At 38.1% G+C, this 17,591-nt stretch overlaps 1 protein-coding gene across 1 annotated transcript; it reads left to right on the forward strand.

Annotated features, from left to right (window-relative positions):
* The first annotated feature begins 3,204 nt into the window (after positions 1-3,204).
* On the forward strand, positions 3,205-15,628 carry SLC25A24 (solute carrier family 25 member 24). Its single transcript, XM_009283222.2, has 9 exons — positions 3,205-3,360; positions 3,858-3,945; positions 4,436-4,547; positions 7,214-7,372; positions 7,718-7,870; positions 9,045-9,152; positions 10,997-11,164; positions 12,305-12,455; positions 13,137-15,628. The coding sequence occupies exons 1-9, from the start codon at positions 3,291-3,293 to the stop codon at positions 13,313-13,315; spliced, it is 1,188 nt and encodes a 395-aa protein (XP_009281497.2). The 5' UTR covers positions 3,205-3,290; the 3' UTR covers positions 13,316-15,628.
* Positions 15,629-17,591: the final 1,963 nt, after the last annotated feature.

The following is a 17,591-nucleotide window of genomic DNA, read 5'->3' on the forward strand; positions in this document are numbered from 1 at the left end:
AGAGTAACTTTTAATGGTGTTTTTTGGTTTGTTTGTTTTTGTTTTTTTTTTTTATGTTGTGGGGAATGGAGTTACATCCAGTTGGCGTCCGGTCACGAGCGGTGTTCCCCAGGGCTCAGTACTGGGGCCGGTCTTGTTCAATATCTTTATCGATGATCTGGATGAGGGGATTGAGTGCACCCTCAGTAAGTTTGCAGATGACACCAAGTTGGTTGGGAGTGTTGATCTGCTCGAGGGTAGGAAGGCTCTGCAGAGGGACCTGGACAGGCTGGATCGATGGGCCGAGGCCAACTGTATGAGGTTCAACAAGGCCAAGTACCGGGTCCTGCACTTCGGCCACAACAACCCCATGCAGCGCTACAGGCTTGGGGAAGAGTGGCTGGAAAGCTGCCCGGCAGAAAAGGACCTGGGGGTGCTGGTCGACAGCCGGCTGAACATGAGCCGGCAGTGTGCCCAGGCGGCCAAGAGGGCCAATGGCATCCTGGCCTGTATCAGAAATAGTGTGGCCAGCAGGAGCAGGGAAGTGATCGTGCCCCTGTACTCGGCACTGGTGAGGCCGCACCTCGAATACTGTGTTCAGTTTTGGGCCCCTCACTACAAGAAGGACATCGAGGTGCTGGAGCGTGTCCAGAGAAGGGCAACGAGGCTGGTGAGGGGTCTGGAGAACAAGTCCTATGAGGAGCGGCTGAGGGAACTGGGGTTGTTTAGCCTGCAGAAAAGGAGGCTGAGGGGAGACCTCAGCGCTCTCTACAACTCCCTGAAAGGAGGTTGTAGCGAGGTGGGGGTCGGTCTCTTCTCCCAAGTAACAAGCGATAGGACGAGAGGAAATGGCCTCAAGTTGCGCCAGGGGAGGTTTAGATTGGACGTGAGGAAAAATGTCTTTACTGAAAGAGTGGTTAAACATTGGAACAGGCTGCCCAGGGCAGTGGTTGAGTCCCCATCCCTGGAGGTATTTAAAAGACGAGTAGATGAGGCACTTAGGGACATGGTTTAGTGGGTGGTGGTGTTGGGTTGACGGTTGGACTCGATGATCTTAGAGGTCTTTTCCAACCTCAATGATTCTATGATTCTATATGTTTGGGGTTTTTTGAATGGTTAATCCATTAGCCTTTCTTAATTTCTTGTTATAGAAAGTCATGGTCAGGAATGCATCCATAAACTTCAATAAAAGTAAACTATTTTTTTTAGTAATGGAAAATTCTGAACAGCCCTAACCATATTGGCAAGGGCATGAAACTGAATTGATGAGTATATTTTTGTTGACAGGTTATTAATAGAAATTACAATCAAGCTGGACTTAAGAGTATACTAAGAACACTATTTTTCTAAGCTGATACCAAACACCTTTATCTGAGTATGCGGTAACTTCAGTTGACTTTATTGTGCAAAACTTGCTGTATTATGAGAGGTAAATAATTTGCTGCTTATTTCACTGTGGAGTACCACATCGTCTTCCTCCCTTCCATTGAGAAATATATGATAATCTTACAAATTTTGTTTTTTTGAGTTTAAACATTAAAGTACATTTCTTTTAGTAGAGGGATAGGAAAGATGAAGGAGGCAATATAAATGTCTTCAGATGTCTTCAATTTTTTTCAGACACCTGCAACAAATACACGGGAGTTTTCAACTTCCTTTATCTTTAGTTTCTGTAGGCTAGAACTTGTTGGACTTTGGTCTTTTTAAGACTTCTACTAATTATAGTGGAGTAAACAAAATGATTAAAAACAGATTTTGCAGATTAGAACAGCCGTGCAAATCTTGTTGAGAGTTACTTTATTCAGAAACTACAGTTGCGCAAGGCAGTCTGCAAAATGGAAGATATTTGGAAGAAGTTTTGGCATATGCTTTACGTGTACCCTGAAGTGCTCTGAAACTTACTGCAAATGAATGAAGAGATTGTGCTGTCAGGTTGGTCTCCTGTCCGTCTCGTACGGAGTGCTGCCCCCGTAGGATTTCACACATTGAGGGCAACCACAGGGACTGATGCCCAAACGAAGAGATGAGGCATAACTTCCCCTCAAATCTTGTGTTCTAGAGCAGGGTTTTGGGGTGGATTTCCCTGCCTGCTTCCTGCGCACCCTGCCAGAGGAGACGGCAGCACTGTGGAAGTGTGAGAGCGGATGGAAGCGCCTGTGGCGGTGTGCTGGGGGCCTTGCCTCTCCTCGGCCCCGCTGCTCTCTCTGCAGCCCTCCGTGTGTGGAGCAGCCCTTGCTGTGGCGTAAAGCACAGGAATAGGGAATCCTGCAGAGCTTGTTAGCCTGGGCTTCGCTCTTCTCGGGGCTTTGCCTTTGAAAACATGCCTCAGCAGTTACAGGCTGATGCTTGGGGGGGCTGCTGTAATTTCCCTTTTTTTAAAAAGTATGTTTTCACACACAAAGATGGTAAAGCATTCTGGCACTTTCTTGATGAAGTGTATGCCTAGGCTGTATTTCAGACTTGTTTCCTGCAGTGGTGGCAACTGTATAGCATGCATTCAACTTGTAGTTAATTTTACATGTAGATGTTTCTTATCTGCAGGACAGTTACTAGGAAACACATGCAAAAATGGAAGATAATTGTGCTTCTATTTGTTACAAGTCTGTTGTTTCTTTTAAATTTTTATCAGGGCTTCAGTTTGCAGCAGAAAGCCCTGCCCTCTCAAACCCTGGGGGGTGGAAGTGCTAGTCAGGCGAGATCCTTTGTATTTTTTTTTTTTTTTGGTCAGCAGTTAAATAGTTAATTGCTATTTGTGTTTTTATCTTTATAATTCATAATTAATAGACCACTGGATTAAAGAGGATAGCTAAGACTGTATTTGTTTAATTTTACTGATGTATTGACAAATTTCATGTATAACCGGGAAAGTCACAGGCTTAAAGTTGTTCTCTTTCATGATTTTGTCCTGTCCCCCACCTCTTCCTCCACAAATTATTTGATACCTGTATGTGTAACTTGCCGGTGCTGGTAAGAAACCTTGAAATCTTTGAATAGTAAAGTTATGTAAAGATAAATAATGCTTTCTTAAATCTATCTTTGCTGATGAGTGTTTTCTCTCTTTATGAAAATACTTGAGTGTGTGTTAAATTCTGAAAACAAAATATAGCTCTGAAGTGTATGCTTAGGTGTTTTCCTGATTTGACTCCCAAAGTGACCAATATGATGCTTTTCTTAAAGCTGGGGCTGCTCTGCTGCTGTTGCTTTGTGACCTGCGGTGATTTGGAAAAGTCAAATGTTGAATTTTCTCTCAACAGAAAATTTTTAAAGCTGGAGATACTAACCAGGATGGACAGCTGGATTTTGAAGAATTTATGCAGTATCTTAAAGATCATGAGAAAAAGATGAAATTGGCCTTTAAGAGCCTGGACAAAAACAATGATGGTATGCCTTCATTTATTTTATTTGTTCAAACGTTGTTTGAAGAAACTTACCTTCATTTATATTCTTTGTCTAAACTGGAGACAAAAAGTTGTGAATATGGAACCTCTACTTCTTTTCCTTAATAGGATCATAATTATAGTTTACTATAGATTGAAATAATAAATTATTATAGTCTTTTTTTCTTTTTATTATCTTCCAGGTCCATTGATCTGGGGCTCTCTGTTCCCCAGATGGAGAAACTATAAGGAAGTTTCTAAGTATTAAAAATAAAATAGTTTTTAACTCACTGAATGTTTGCATCTCATTTGGTTGCATGATTTTAATGTACTACCTTTGCTCAGTCCTTGTAGTAAAATACATCATCTGTGTTTAAATTGATTTTTAAATTATCTTTGCTATTACATAGGTGTTACAATGGAACTTAGTGAGCTCCAAGGTGCTAAGTGTATTAAACTCCATGTTTTAAATATGTATCATCTTTCTTTTAATGTTTCAAGGAAAAATTGAAGCATCAGAAGTTGTACAGTCCCTCAAGATATTGGGTATAAGCATTTCAGAAAAACAGGCAGAAAAGATCCTGCAAAGGTCGGGAATTATTATTTCTTAAAGTATTTTAAGCTTCTTTGTATTTTTAATTACTATATTTTTATAATTAAGAGAACAGGATAAATGGGATTATAACTTTGAAAGGTGTTGGTACCTTCAGTGATGCCTTTATAGGGATTCTCACATATTCCATCTGTTCTTGGGTGATAGTAAGTTTAGTCACTATTTGAGCATCTAGTTCTGGGAGGCAGATGTTATCTCATTTCCTTGTAAATGTTGTTGATAGAATGAAGCGTTATATTATGTTTTTAAATTGAATATGCCAGATGCACTTGGATAAGAAAACCATAGTATTGAAAGGCCATGGCAGATTCAGCCCTGAAGTCTCCATATGGAATTTACAGTCAGTTGTCACTGATGTGAAGGCCAATATTTAAAAAAAAAAAAAGGGGGGAGGGTGGCAACAAAACAGAACAAAAAAAATCCCTGCTACTATTTCCTTATCTATTTTTGTTCAATTTCTTTTCAGTATTGATGCTGATGGGACAATGACAGTAGACTGGAATGAGTGGAGAGATCATTTTATGTTTAACCCAGCTACAGACATTGAGGAAATAATTCGATATTGGAAACATTCCACTGTAAGTTCAACTTTTCTTCTAACTTAGTGCAGCTCTTAGTTCATCTCTGCTGGGTTAATTTGCAATATTGAGTGTAACAGCTTCACAGTTGTTATATTTCAAGCATACCTGTATTTAAGATTGTTTGGTTTTCCTTTTCACTTTGTGCTCTCCTGTTTACAAGCAGGGTAGTGTGATGTGAGTTTCTTCTGAACAAAGAACTTCATCTAAACTTTGCCAATAATTATCAATAATTCTTAGGAAGGAATCCTTTTCTTCCTTTGGAGATAGTCCACAGAAAGATAACCACCACAATATTAAATCTTTTTCTTTTCACATTACAGTACATTCCTATGTTCAGTGCTTTTGATGTGTTGAAACAAATTATAGAAACGTTTTAACTGTTTCGTATGTTGAAATTAGTTCAGTGTGTGCATTTATATCATAGTATTATCATAAAAACACCGGTGTCGTTAGTGATGGCTATCTGTGCACATGTTCTCACACTCTTTTGTGCTATAGAATGTCATTTAAGAATGACAGAATGTACAGCAATAGGCTATCCACTGTGCAGATAAATTTTTTTAAGTTACTGTTGAATGGAGCTCTTGCCACCTCAGTGACTGACTTTTAAGAACAAATAATAAAGTAAGTAAACCAATAGTAATCCTGTTTGCTAAATATTCTTCCTGTAGATTATTGGAGTAAACCATACAGTTAGGTAAAGACAGATTTCCTTGAATATAGTGAGACCATTTATATCTTCGGGGATTAGTCAGCATTTCCATAATAAAAAACAGTTTATGAGATCTGAAGGCTTTGAGTGTTTCACACGGTACAACCTCAATTTAGAAATGCTTGCCAAAAGGGAGTTAGCTCCCTGTTTGCTGAAGAAAACACTTGAAGCACTGCTATAAGATCAGATAGTCCTGGTCCGAGCTTACTTAGTGGGAAAAAACCCTTTGCTTTAATAAAATGCTTCGTATTACTATTATTAAACATAAGATCTATATTCTTTTTCATTATGGAATGTCATTAGTTACCCCCAAGAAACAATTTTAGAAGTCTCTTGTGATCTTCCAGTGTTGCAAGTCAGCTGATGACCCAGTTATCACAGCAGCCAAAATCCAGCTATACGGCAATGCAGCTGGTGTTTCAGATAAGAGCAGATGTGAGACCTCACATGCCTGGCTGGCATTGACAGCTCTTCCAATTCTGTTTTTATTGTAAAATTTTAATTGCTGTCAGACTCTTCCAAGCAGATAGCTGCATTGGCATAGAGTTACAATTATGAGTTGGTAGCTGTGGCCTTTCTGTTATAAACCCCCATCAAATTTCACTTTTTTTCTTAGTTGTGTTTAGGGCTCGGTAGACACAAGGTTTAAACCCTGGTAGATATGCATAATATCCCTAAGAACATTGAATTTATATTTTGAGAGTTCCGATTGATCTTTTGATGACTCCATGTAGTTGAGCAACTCATGACACCTTACTTGGAAACCACGAATGTCAGAAAGATGACAGGATTTTTGAATTAATCTGTTCTATGTTCAATATCCAGAATAGTTGGTGCTTACCCTGTTTGTCCAGTGGCTGTAACTGTAATCTGCATCCCGCAATTCTTGTGTTCCAAATGACTAAGACAGTATTCTGTCTACTTAACAGATAGGGAACGCAGCATAAATTGGGGATGTGGTGTTTACAATTAAAATCAACAGTAGTTTAAAAAAAGAGTTTATCAGTTAACACACTTTCTGGTCAGTACTTATCAGTTATTAAAACGTTCTTGCCTCTTTATAAGTTTAATTTATGCATAATATTACCTTTGCATTATCTACAGTGTACTTTTTCTCATATATCACGGTTATAAATTACGTGAAGAGCAGTGACTATGTTTAAGTGATATGTGAAATTCCACAGTCCTATGTTGTGGACAGCTTTATCGCTAAAGCCTATAGTAATGTTCCCTGATGAAATTGAATGGTAATACAAACATGGACCTCTGAATGAAATTTCAAACTGTTATAGCTGAAAAAAATCATTAATGTGTCTTTCAGTGTAACTAATGATAAGAAAATTTATAAAGCGTTAGTCAAATTTGTCATTTTGTAAGATAATACACAGCAGTTACCAGAAATAGAATATTCCAATATATCAGCTATAAAAATGCTACTTTAAAATGTTAGGGGGTGTGGGGGGAAGGAGAAATCCCACATATGTGTGAATAAATTACCACGAGAGAGAAATCTCTTGTTAGCATCTTTAGGAGATTACCAAACTAATCCCAGAAGGCTGTCCGGTGAAAGGTGAGCTGCAACTTACAAGCATTTGAGCTTTAGTGTTGGCTGTAAAGGTCTACTGATCATGACAGAATGCCTTTGTTTGGGCTATGCTCAAGGCAGAAATTTGTCATAATTTCTAGTGATGATGGTGCAGTCTTTGAAATGGTGGGTCTGCGGTGTTATTACTCGTTATCTATGTAGAAGTTGTTAAAAGCTGCTATTCATTGAATAACAATCCATAGCAAGTTAGTTATAGAATGTAAATTAGAGATATTTTTTATTTTTAACTAGCATTTTATTTACATATTCTCAGGTAGTAGGTTAATTTGGAATTAGAACTGTTGATAAAATTGAGATGATGGAATGAGAGAGTTATTTGCACATCTTTGCTTTGGATTCTAATAGGTGTTGGACATAGGAGATAGTTTGACTGTTCCAGATGAGTTCACGGAGGAAGAGAAAAAGACTGGACAGTGGTGGAAACAGCTGTTGGCAGGAGGCGTGGCTGGTGCTGTCTCTCGAACGGGTACAGCACCGTTAGATCGCCTTAAAGTGATGATGCAGGTAGGTGCAATGTTCAAGAACTTTTTAGTTTCCAGTGTATCACTTCAGTTTTCAGAGAGCTGTTAGGAAAACTGATGGCCAAATACAATATCTAAATTCTGGAGGTCTACTTATGTTTTGACAATTGCCATATTGTGTGTTCATAAAAATTGTCCTTTCCATAGTCACATCGGCAAAAATGTAAACAAGATATTACAGTACTTGTGCCACTAAAATAAGATTTTTTTTTTTCAGTAGTGGATGTGGTTTTGCTAGTTGATATATTTAAGCAATTTAATACTTAGGTGATGAGTTTTACAATCTAATCAGAGCAGTGTTCTTTACTGTGACTTTGGTTTTTTTTAGGTTCATGGTTCAAAATCAAACAAAATGAATATAGCCAGTGGTTTTAAGCAAATGTTGAAAGAAGGTGGTGTCCGATCCCTCTGGAGGGGGAATGGTGTAAATGTTGTGAAAATAGCTCCTGAAACAGCTATTAAGTTCTGGGCTTATGAACAGGTAGGATGATAAACCAGGAATGAAAATAATGGTAAATAAAATACTATATCACTCTCACTGTTCATTATTTGCACTGTTGTATTATATAGGAGTTCTTACCATGGTTGGGGATTTTGTCACAGTAATTTAGAGTGACTTTCAGATTTAAAACAGTCTATTTATTCTGTTAATAGAATACTTGGTATTAGGCAGATTTTGCTATTGTATTATAAGTGGTGTAAATAAACTAAATCTGTCATGCATTTTAAACTGTCCTCCAGTCTGCATAGCTTTATGTGGAGTACTGCATTAATATCTAGTTTGTTGCTTCGAAGTGACAACAACCAAAAACTTAGCACTTTATGCTAGCTGAACTTACACAGGATTCTTTTTAAGTCAAGTATCATGGTGCTATGTAAGATGCCCTCAGCCTGGATTTTGGAGTTATATTTACTTCTGAATAAGCTTTAAGCATCATGTTAAGGCCTAATCCTCCTTTGGAAAATGAACTCCAGTTCTGGTGTAGTTAAATGATCTTTATTTTTCCTCTGTGGGGCTTGCTAGTGCCTCAAGTAAGACTAAATGAACATATTGCACGTCTCTGTACAACTATGAAATAAAAGCAACAAAAAGTCAAGTAAACTTTGGGATGTTGCAAGACTGAACGGCAGATTTTGATGCCATAGAGTAACTTCGAGCGCAGTATTCCTTACTCTTGCTCTGCCTTCTGGGAGCTGATGGCACATTCCTGCATGATGGCATCTCTGCCTTGAATGAAACAGTATGTACAGCTCTCTAAGTGTCTCTGTGAATGTGCTAATTGATCTTTCATTCTTTGATTGGAGAACTGGATCTGCAAGGGAGTTGGGTTCCTCTTTGTTATCTGAGGGCCATAGTGTGGGTACCCTTGGGTTGGCTGTTTGTAGAATACCTGACAGAACTGTGGGTGACTGAGGTGTTTAATGTAAAGGGTTCTTGCAGGCTGGAATATTTATTGTATTCTTGAGAATCTTTGTCCACAGAGTTGCAGTGAGTATAGTGCTAAATTTGTTGGGTTGGTAAATTTAACTGTACATACATGAAAAAGTAAGTACAGCTTGAAAAGACATTTTGTACTGTACTCCTGCCTCTCATAATAACTCTTGCTGCTCCTAAAAAGCATGTGATGTTTATTTTATGTATTTTAACTATACAGTATAAGAAGATACTCACTAAGGATGATGGAAAGTTAGGCACCGTGGAAAGATTTGTATCTGGTTCTTTGGCTGGAGCAACAGCACAAACTTCTATTTATCCCATGGAGGTAAGCAACAGAGAATCTGCTTCCACTGGAGACTCTGCCAAATGTCTGGTTCACTTCCAAAGTAAAACCCATTTTGCTCTTGAAAGTACGGTAGGAATTCTTCTATATTCCTATATCCTAATTATTTTTACTTTGGACTTCCTTTCAGAATTTCAGTATTAGGCATTTTAGAATATACTATGTTCTAATTGATACTTGTCACTCTTCTATATATTTGGCTGTATAATATTGTCTATAATATTATTTAACTATAAATCTAGTTCAGGGGGGGAAAAATACCCAAGAACAATTTAAAATTAAGTACATATTCAAGCTATTTTCTAAATTGGGCATAAATCTTTTTCCCACTGTATATAAGCAAGGAATGGTCTTGTCTGTAACCAAACTGATGAAGTTCTGTTGCATTATGATTGGGAGCTGGGTCTGATGAGGAGATCAGTGAGGAGGGAGAATGTAACAGCTACAGTTGAGGCTGGGTGGATTAACTGCTCTTTCCTCTGTAGGATATATTTCTGTGTGGTTCTACTAGCAGTTTAACTAGCATTAATATATTAACTGCTTTAGCGTAGCTATTTCACATCCTGCTGTTTTTTAAATAGAAGTGGGATGTACTTCCTTTACTGCTGGTTCCCCAGAAAGGTTACCTTGTTGTGCAAATAACTGGAATATGGTTCTACATATGTTGCAGTTTAACTAGCGTTAATATATTAACTGCTTTAGCGTAGCTATTTCACATCCTGCTGTTTTTTAAATAGAAGTGGGATGTACTTCCTTTTACTGCTGGTTCCCCAGAAAGGTTACCTTGTTGTGCAAATAACTGGAATATATGTTGGGTCTGGGGTTAAACCAATACCGACATCAAGATTTGGAAGTAATGGAAAATGTAACCTAAATACCTTTTTCATAGGGAGGGGTGTCAGTAGGAATAGAACTTAGCTGTTTTCATTGCTGCAGTGATAATGATCTCTTTTTAAATAGCATCCTTGCTGCTAGAGCTGCTGAATCACAGCTAGCCTGAGTACAGAGATAGGTTAAGTTACAGAATAACTGAAATGTTAATGTAGATCGTCTGGATTATACTGATCAATGGAGGCAGGTGAACTATTCTACAATAAGATGCTCTGATCTTCCTAACAAAGATATAATACTGTCCTAGAAGTGTTTTTTAGGGTGTTTCTAAGAGAAAAGCAAAGTGCCAGGAAACTCCTGAGGAAGCTGCAGTCTTACGAGGCTTTAAAGTAGGCCAAATTCTTGCTCAGGAAATTCCCTCTGTGGTTTCTTTTGGATACTGTTATTAATTTCTTTGTCCGAAGATGCTGTATAGACTTATTTGCATTATTAATCAGATGCTGGGTTTCAGTGGTGAGACACAATCTTTATATCCCTTAACTACCTCTCAAAGGGTCGTGCTTTTTGAAAGATTATTTTCTTAATATGCTTTGCTGTTCCCAGATCAGAAGTGTGATCTGCTAGTATGTTAATGGTCTCACTTGCTCTTTAGCTAATGCTTCTATTAAATATTGCCCACACCGTTGCCTTCAAGTTGATCAGAAATCTGCCTGTTTTAATCAAGAAAAGAAAGCTAAAATGCAATTTAAAAAGGCTAATAATTTGTAAGCTAGCGTGTGGTAGTATGCATGCTACTCTGCACTAATGATAAAACCTGAAGAAGCCTCCTGCTAACAAAGCCTTAACAGTAGTCATCACAAAGGAGATTTGAAGTACCAAAATGCAAAGCAGTTCCAGGCAATTGAATAAGCAGAGAGATACTGTGTGTTCCTGTGTTTATAAAATACATTAATAAATAGGTATTGTAATTAAGGCTACTATTTTTTCCACTTTAGGTTTTAAAGACCAGATTGGCTGTGGGTAAAACAGGACAATATTCTGGGATGTTTGACTGTGCTAAGAAGATCTTAAAAAGAGAAGGTGTAAAGGCCTTCTACAAAGGCTATATTCCTAATATTCTGGGTATAATTCCTTATGCTGGCATTGACCTTGCTGTTTATGAGGTGAGTTTAGACCACTGAATGTGTGTAGCTTTCATTAGTTAATTTACAAAAAGGGTAACTATTATTTAGAATACCTGTATCATTAGGTAGATTTGTAATATACTTGTAGTATTACAGTTGCTTTCAATTTAATATAGATAAATGAGAATTTCCACTAATCTTACTAGACTTTAACATTTTTCTTTGTTTGCCCCTCCTGGAGGAGTGCCTGTGCCGATGGGCCCTTACATGCAATAGTACCAAACAAGAAATCTACTCATAAGGCAGGGTTTATATAGACCTTGGCAATACAACATGCTTCCATACTCGGCTAACCCTGTTGGACTGGAACGTACCCGTTCTATAGCAAATATAGGCCTTAAAAACCTGATATGATACTCATATTTTGTTACCTATCCTGCATTTATGATACTTAATTTTTTTTTGCCATTTTCTCTGATTTATAATTGGATTATAGTAACCTGAATTCCTTGTATATCTGTGCATATCACCAGAATTCTTTGTGGCTGACATACAGTTGTTGAGGTGTTTGAAACACTGCTGTCTTTCCTTTCAAGAGGAACTGGCACCTCTTACACCCATCAGCAACAATGAAAATGTTTTATCTACCTTAGATGCTAGGTGTTGCTTCAAAGTGTGTGAGGTATCTCAGATGCACATAGGGTTTTTCTGAGTCCAGACAAATCTTTTCGTGACACTGCAGTAGTAATCAGCAGAATTGCTTGAGCAAACGTTTTCAAAGCAGTATGGAAGTTCTTTTCTACAGTTCGCACCCTTGCTTCTGCATGGGGTGACGTGCACAGCTGTGCGAGCTTTTGTTGCACCCTGTGGGGTGCTGAGTTGTGTTCCCCTCCTCCTCCCCGCAAAGTATTAACAGGTCTAGAACATGGGTACTGTTGCTGCTGCTGGATCTTTTAAGGATTTCTCTTCTAGGCACTAACTACTGTAGTCTGGTTAAAGTCCTTACCGTGTGCTAAGGTCTTTATCTGTGCACTTTAAAAGTAAGCAGGTAGGACTGGTGTAATGACATTGGTGCTTTTCAGGATTGAGCCCATAAGACTTCTTATGAGTAAAGATGTATTTGTTTACTTTCTTGAACGCAGATCTCTTGTCTTATTATTTAATTTTATATCTTGGCAGCTCTTAAAGAGTACCTGGCTAGAACACTATGCATCAAGCTCTGCTAACCCAGGTGTTTTTGTATTGTTGGGATGTGGTACTGTTTCCAGCACATGTGGGCAGTTAGCCAGTTACCCTCTTGCTCTTATCCGAACACGCATGCAGGCTCAAGGTGAGTCCTGTTGTACTGAAAATGTTTCTGTGTCATCACATCAAAATCGTATCATTTGGGATAGCTGTAGCAGAGACATGGGAATAAAAAAACCCAACTTGGAAAACCCAGGACTTACCTGGAAAAAGTCCTCTTAACGTTGGTCCCTTCTCCCTATTACCCCCAACATTGTTCTTCATTGTACCTAATTCAAATGTCACATTTCAGACACTAGTGCTCTGTGTGCTCTGAGAGCCACGTTCCATACAGGACTACCAGACATAGAGCTCCTGTCATAGTCTGGGAGCACTCTTCTGAAAGTTAAAATGTTTCCTAAATTTTAGAGGTAAAATGAAAAGGACTTGCATCATCCTGTGAAGGTAGACAGCAATGTTTGCTCTGGAGGACATTTCATAAAGCCAGTTTCATAGCTGAGATTTTTGCTTGATAGGTTTGTGCGCAGACTAAGGATAGGAGTCTAGATTTCCAGAGGAATGTAGGTGGATGATGCTTTTCAGTGGGATTTAGACACGTGGATATCTCTCAAATGTCTGGGATTGGAGAGATTGCCTCTGTGAGGACTCAAGTTTTAATCAATGGCCCTAGAGGTGACAGTAGGCTCACCACCCAGGTGTTTAATACTTGCTTAAGAATTTTAAAATTACTAGAACTGTTGTATAACACATTATCTTTTTGTTCTAGCCTCAGTGGAAGGAGCTCCACAGCTAAACATGGTCGCTCTCTTTCAAAGAATTATTGCTAATGAGGGAATCCGAGGACTTTATAGGGGCATAGCCCCTAATTTTATGAAAGTGCTTCCAGCTGTCAGCATCAGCTATGTCGTATATGAAAAAATGAAGCAGAATTTGGGAATAGCATGAAATGAAGGAAAAAGGTGAAATGCTTCTAATGTTATTGGAACAGAACAAAAATTATTTCTCAAGTAATCTGCTCTCACAATTAGAGACAGATCTTTGCGGAGAGATGCTGCAACTTCTACTTTTGCCCTGAAGTTGGAAGAAACTTTCTTGAATTTTAGTTCACCATTTCTAAACAGATAACCTATATTGCACTTTAAAATGTCACTGAGTTTTTAATAAAAATCAAGAAACTATCTTTAAATCAACAGTATGTTTATATTTTCAGGAAATCATGCATATTTTATTCATTGGCTTTTTTTTTGTATTTGTCTTTTCTAAATGTGTATTTGGCTTGGATCAAACCAAAGGTAGGAGAAGTTTATACTGTCTTGATACTGAATATATGAAAGTGACTTTTTGTTTTGTCACGCTGCCTATACTCAAGCAATTCACAGGCAACATTTTGCATGCCTAGAAGTAAGCACTTACTATTGTTATTTTTGAAGACTTAATGTTAAGTTCGTTTAAAAAAAAAAAGATCTTAGATACAGACAAAGATGTAATAACACATTAAAATGTAGCCCATCACCTTTATCTTCAGGCTAACCTTTTTTTTTTCTTAATTTAAAGAATAAGAGCCTGAGAAATTGCTGTTCCATGGTATCGGAATACCTCAAATGGATTTACACGGTATTTTTGTAATACAATCAGTGATTTTTCATAACTTGCTTCACTGGACCTGCTTTTCATTGCACTTGTAAGCACTAGCACCATTAACCATGACAAGCTTTGGGTTACAGCTGCACGTTTTATAGGATCGTAATACAGGAGCAGAAAAAGCTTGGTTGCTAGATCCATGCCATACAAGTGCAAGTTAGCATTTAAAAACGGGGTGGAGGATCCAGTATTAAGCTGATAGTGATTGTAATACAGCCAATAGCGGAGCTCATCATAGCTGCCTTGGGGAGAAAAATGCTTCTCATTTTGGACGCTCCATTCTTTCTCTTACTCAGAGGGCTACAGTCCACCATGTGCTTTTAGCCAGTAGAGGATCGCATCATTATGTAAAGGTTTTACAGGTTTGTCATGTGAGATAAATCCTCTTTCCCTCATAGTCTTCTGTGCATGCTGGCTGCGTGTGTGAAACTCGGATAAAATACTGAAGCATTTTGTCCAAGTGACCAAATGGGACTGCTGATCTCAGGTGCCCATCAGATTGATGTTAATGAAGCAAGCAAAGCACACACACAGAACTTGTTAGTGCTTGAGAAACAGCTCCCCCTCAAAGAAAAGCAGCACTTCCTCAGTATAGGAAGGAGGTATTTCCATGTACAAGTACTTCCAAAGTGACTTCCTTTTTGGGGTGGTGATGCTGCATTTCGGTTGCCTTCAGGCCTGAACACTGAAATAGAGTGACAATTATTGCCGAACTCATTTGTTACTCTTTTTCTGCTTTCTGCAATGTGTGGTGTCTTAATCTTTGTAAATTTGGGATTATCTTTATACTTTTCTTGACCTTCTGAAAGCAACTGCTTTTAGACCACTTCCTGAAATTGGATTACTGAAGGAAGAACTTTGTTTTTTTAAGGTCATTAAGGGTCTCTTTTTACATTTTTAATTTTTTTTCTTTTTAACAAACAAATGAGCAAGCAAACATGAAAAACTGCCTGAACCTTCCTTGTTCCACATACAGAAGACTATTTGGGCCATATTTTTCAAACAGCAATCAGATGTAAATCTGTGTTCAGTGCTTCCACGGCTGGTGTTTATTCTCCCTAAACTGATATATAACAACTCCATAAAACTTGTATTATAAAATGATGTTTTATCAGATTTCAGAAAATGGCAGCTTTAGCTGTGTCTTTTGGCCTTCCCTTTAGGGAAACCTTGGACTTTGCACTGTTTTTAAAAAACAAAAAGTCATTCTATCCAAATCATCCATATGTACAATGCCTTTCTGTTCTGAATGTTTCTTGGTTTTGCCAACATTCTTGTATCTTTGTGGGATTTGTGAGATCAGTTCCAAATCATTTTGTTTGACTGTGACCAATAAGCAAACGTATTGTGTGTGTGTGCGTGTGATGCAGAGATGACTTTAGCAGTGTCTATCTTCTAGACTTGCTCCATTTTGTTTATAGTGTGCAAGTGCCATTATGAGTATTGAAAATTATGGTAATGATATTTTTAAATGTTGAAAAGATGGGGTCTTTCAAATTTAATCTTTCATTATGAGCCTTTATGATGACTGTGTTCAATTGTGTATTCTTTGCCTCTTAAACATATGTTTACCTTTTTAGCTCTAAAACTACCAGTTTCTAATAAATGTTTGTTTCCTTATCTGGCTGGAGTGTGCTGATGTCTTTTTCATGGCCCGACAGACAGATGACACTTCTCTATTGCACTATATGCATAATACTCAATGTAAAAATTGAAGGTAATTTATCAAAAAATAAGTTTGAGACTAGCCTACGCTTTGCTATTACATTGATATTTGAAAACCTAGTTTGAGATTAGTCAATTGTTATCCTGTTTAAAACTCTAGCTTGTCTCATCGCTCACGTGTTTAATATTTTTGCTTGTTCATTGAACAGTATTACACCATGATTTGCTTCTGTGTATGCTGCGTGACAGAACTCTTAATAACAAGGACAAACTTATTTGCTTCAGTTCTTAATGTTTACTTTGCTTTGATGTTAATCTTACTTGCTAGTCAAAGGATCAATATAAAATCTTTTCAAGGTAATTGACTTAATTTACTCTGCATGTGTAGCATGGCTATCCTATTAAAAGCATGCTCAGTAGCCAGCTTTGACAACTCCTCATGAGTTTTTCACACCAATCCTTTGAATGTTAAAGGTAATTGTAAACAAATTAGGGAGGCTTTTCTTGTCTCTGATTTCCTGCAAGTACAGTTATTGTAACATAAGATTTAGAAGTTTCCTTTTAAATAACGGAAGAGGTAGATGCTCGGCGTGTGATTCCTGACTAAATGAACAATCTGACATTCAATTCTACTTGAGGCAAGGATGCTTTTAACTGGAAATTCTCTGCAATTGGAAAGGCTGGGCTGTGAATGATCTCTCTCACAGTGATCAAGTGGTAAGGTGTGCTCTCAAAGATGTCTGAGTTAGATGGTCCCCCCACCCCCTCCAAAACCAAAATCTAAACTACTACAAAATGTAGCACGGGTATTTAAAATACTGCTTTCAAGTCATCCTGAAATTGGGAAACTGAATTCTGCAGTCCTTTTATCAAAGACTGGTCCTGATTAAGATGCTTTCTTGATGTATAGGAGTACACAGTACACATCATACATGCTCCCTACACAGGTAGCATGTATGATGTTTGGCTTTTGAAACAGCTCAGATCTGCAATGCATGTAGTCCCATTATTTCTAACCGCTTGCAACTACGTGCAGCTTGTGTTAAAATGACACTGAGGCAGCAAAAACACATGGACAGGCAGTCTGTTTAGAACAGCATACTGTTCTCCCTTATAAAAATATTACTATAATTTTGAAGTTTGTTGTGCGTTGGCCAAGGGAAATAGAATGCTAAGCAAGTATCTTAACTGTTTCTTCAAGCTAGTTCCTTTAGTTTTTAGTGTATTCCACCAATGTGTTTTCGTAATCTGTTGAAATAGGGTGTTTCCATAATGCATTCTGAGTTCTTAAATTAGTGGTGATGGATTTGTAGGTTGCTGACTACTATTGTAATCTTGTCTTAAAGTTTAGTCTGAAACTTGCTAAATTCTACAGTCCAGAAAAATCTTGCACACTTCCTCTGTATCTTACCTTTTGCTAGGTATTTAATATTTTTCAAAATGTGTGCAAAGATAGTGCCTGTAGATCATATGAAAAATATTGCCATACAACTTGCTGCTGCCTCTTTAGTTAAAGAAACTGAGGCATGAAGAGGATGTGCATCATGTAGTGTCATCAGTAAGTTAATAAGAGGTTCAGGAATTGCACATCCACATCCAAACCGATCCCTAACAACTCTTAGCTGTTCCGGGGTGTTCCCTGAGCAAATGATTCTTCCTATGCACAGGCCTATACATAAGAGGCCCAGAAAGGAAAGGAAAAGCTTTATTTGTTTTCCCTTCAAGATACATGTGGGGTGTGACTGCTATTCAGTAGCTTTAACGCTAGAAAACACTGCAGAAATGGCTTGGAATTTAAAATAGGGCTGCCAATGTGCGTCTTCCCCTCTTGATTGTGGTGGGCTGCCTGGCAGGATATGCCCGCTCCAGCGGCTGCAGCAGTGGCGTTCCTCGCAATGGCACCAGCCCAGGCCCA

The sequence above is a fragment of the Aptenodytes forsteri genome, unplaced genomic scaffold, assembly GCF_000699145.1.
Source record: "Aptenodytes forsteri isolate BGI_AS27 unplaced genomic scaffold, ASM69914v1 Scaffold181, whole genome shotgun sequence".
Classification (NCBI taxonomy): domain Eukaryota; kingdom Metazoa; phylum Chordata; class Aves; order Sphenisciformes; family Spheniscidae; genus Aptenodytes; species Aptenodytes forsteri.

What these genes read in the sequence shown, in the direction of transcription:
- SLC25A24 (XM_009283222.2), top strand. Translation starts at nt 3,291, where the DNA reads ATGCAGTATCTTAAAGATCATGAGAAAAAGATGAAATTGGCCTTTAAG. An exon ending in CCTGGACAAAAACAATGATG is followed by an intron (nt 3,361 to 3,857) that starts GTATGCCTTCAT and finishes TAATGTTTCAAG; the next exon opens with GAAAAATTGAAGCATCAGAA. An exon ending in AGTTCTGGGCTTATGAACAG is followed by an intron (nt 7,871 to 9,044) that starts GTAGGATGATAA and finishes TTAACTATACAG; the next exon opens with TATAAGAAGATACTCACTAA.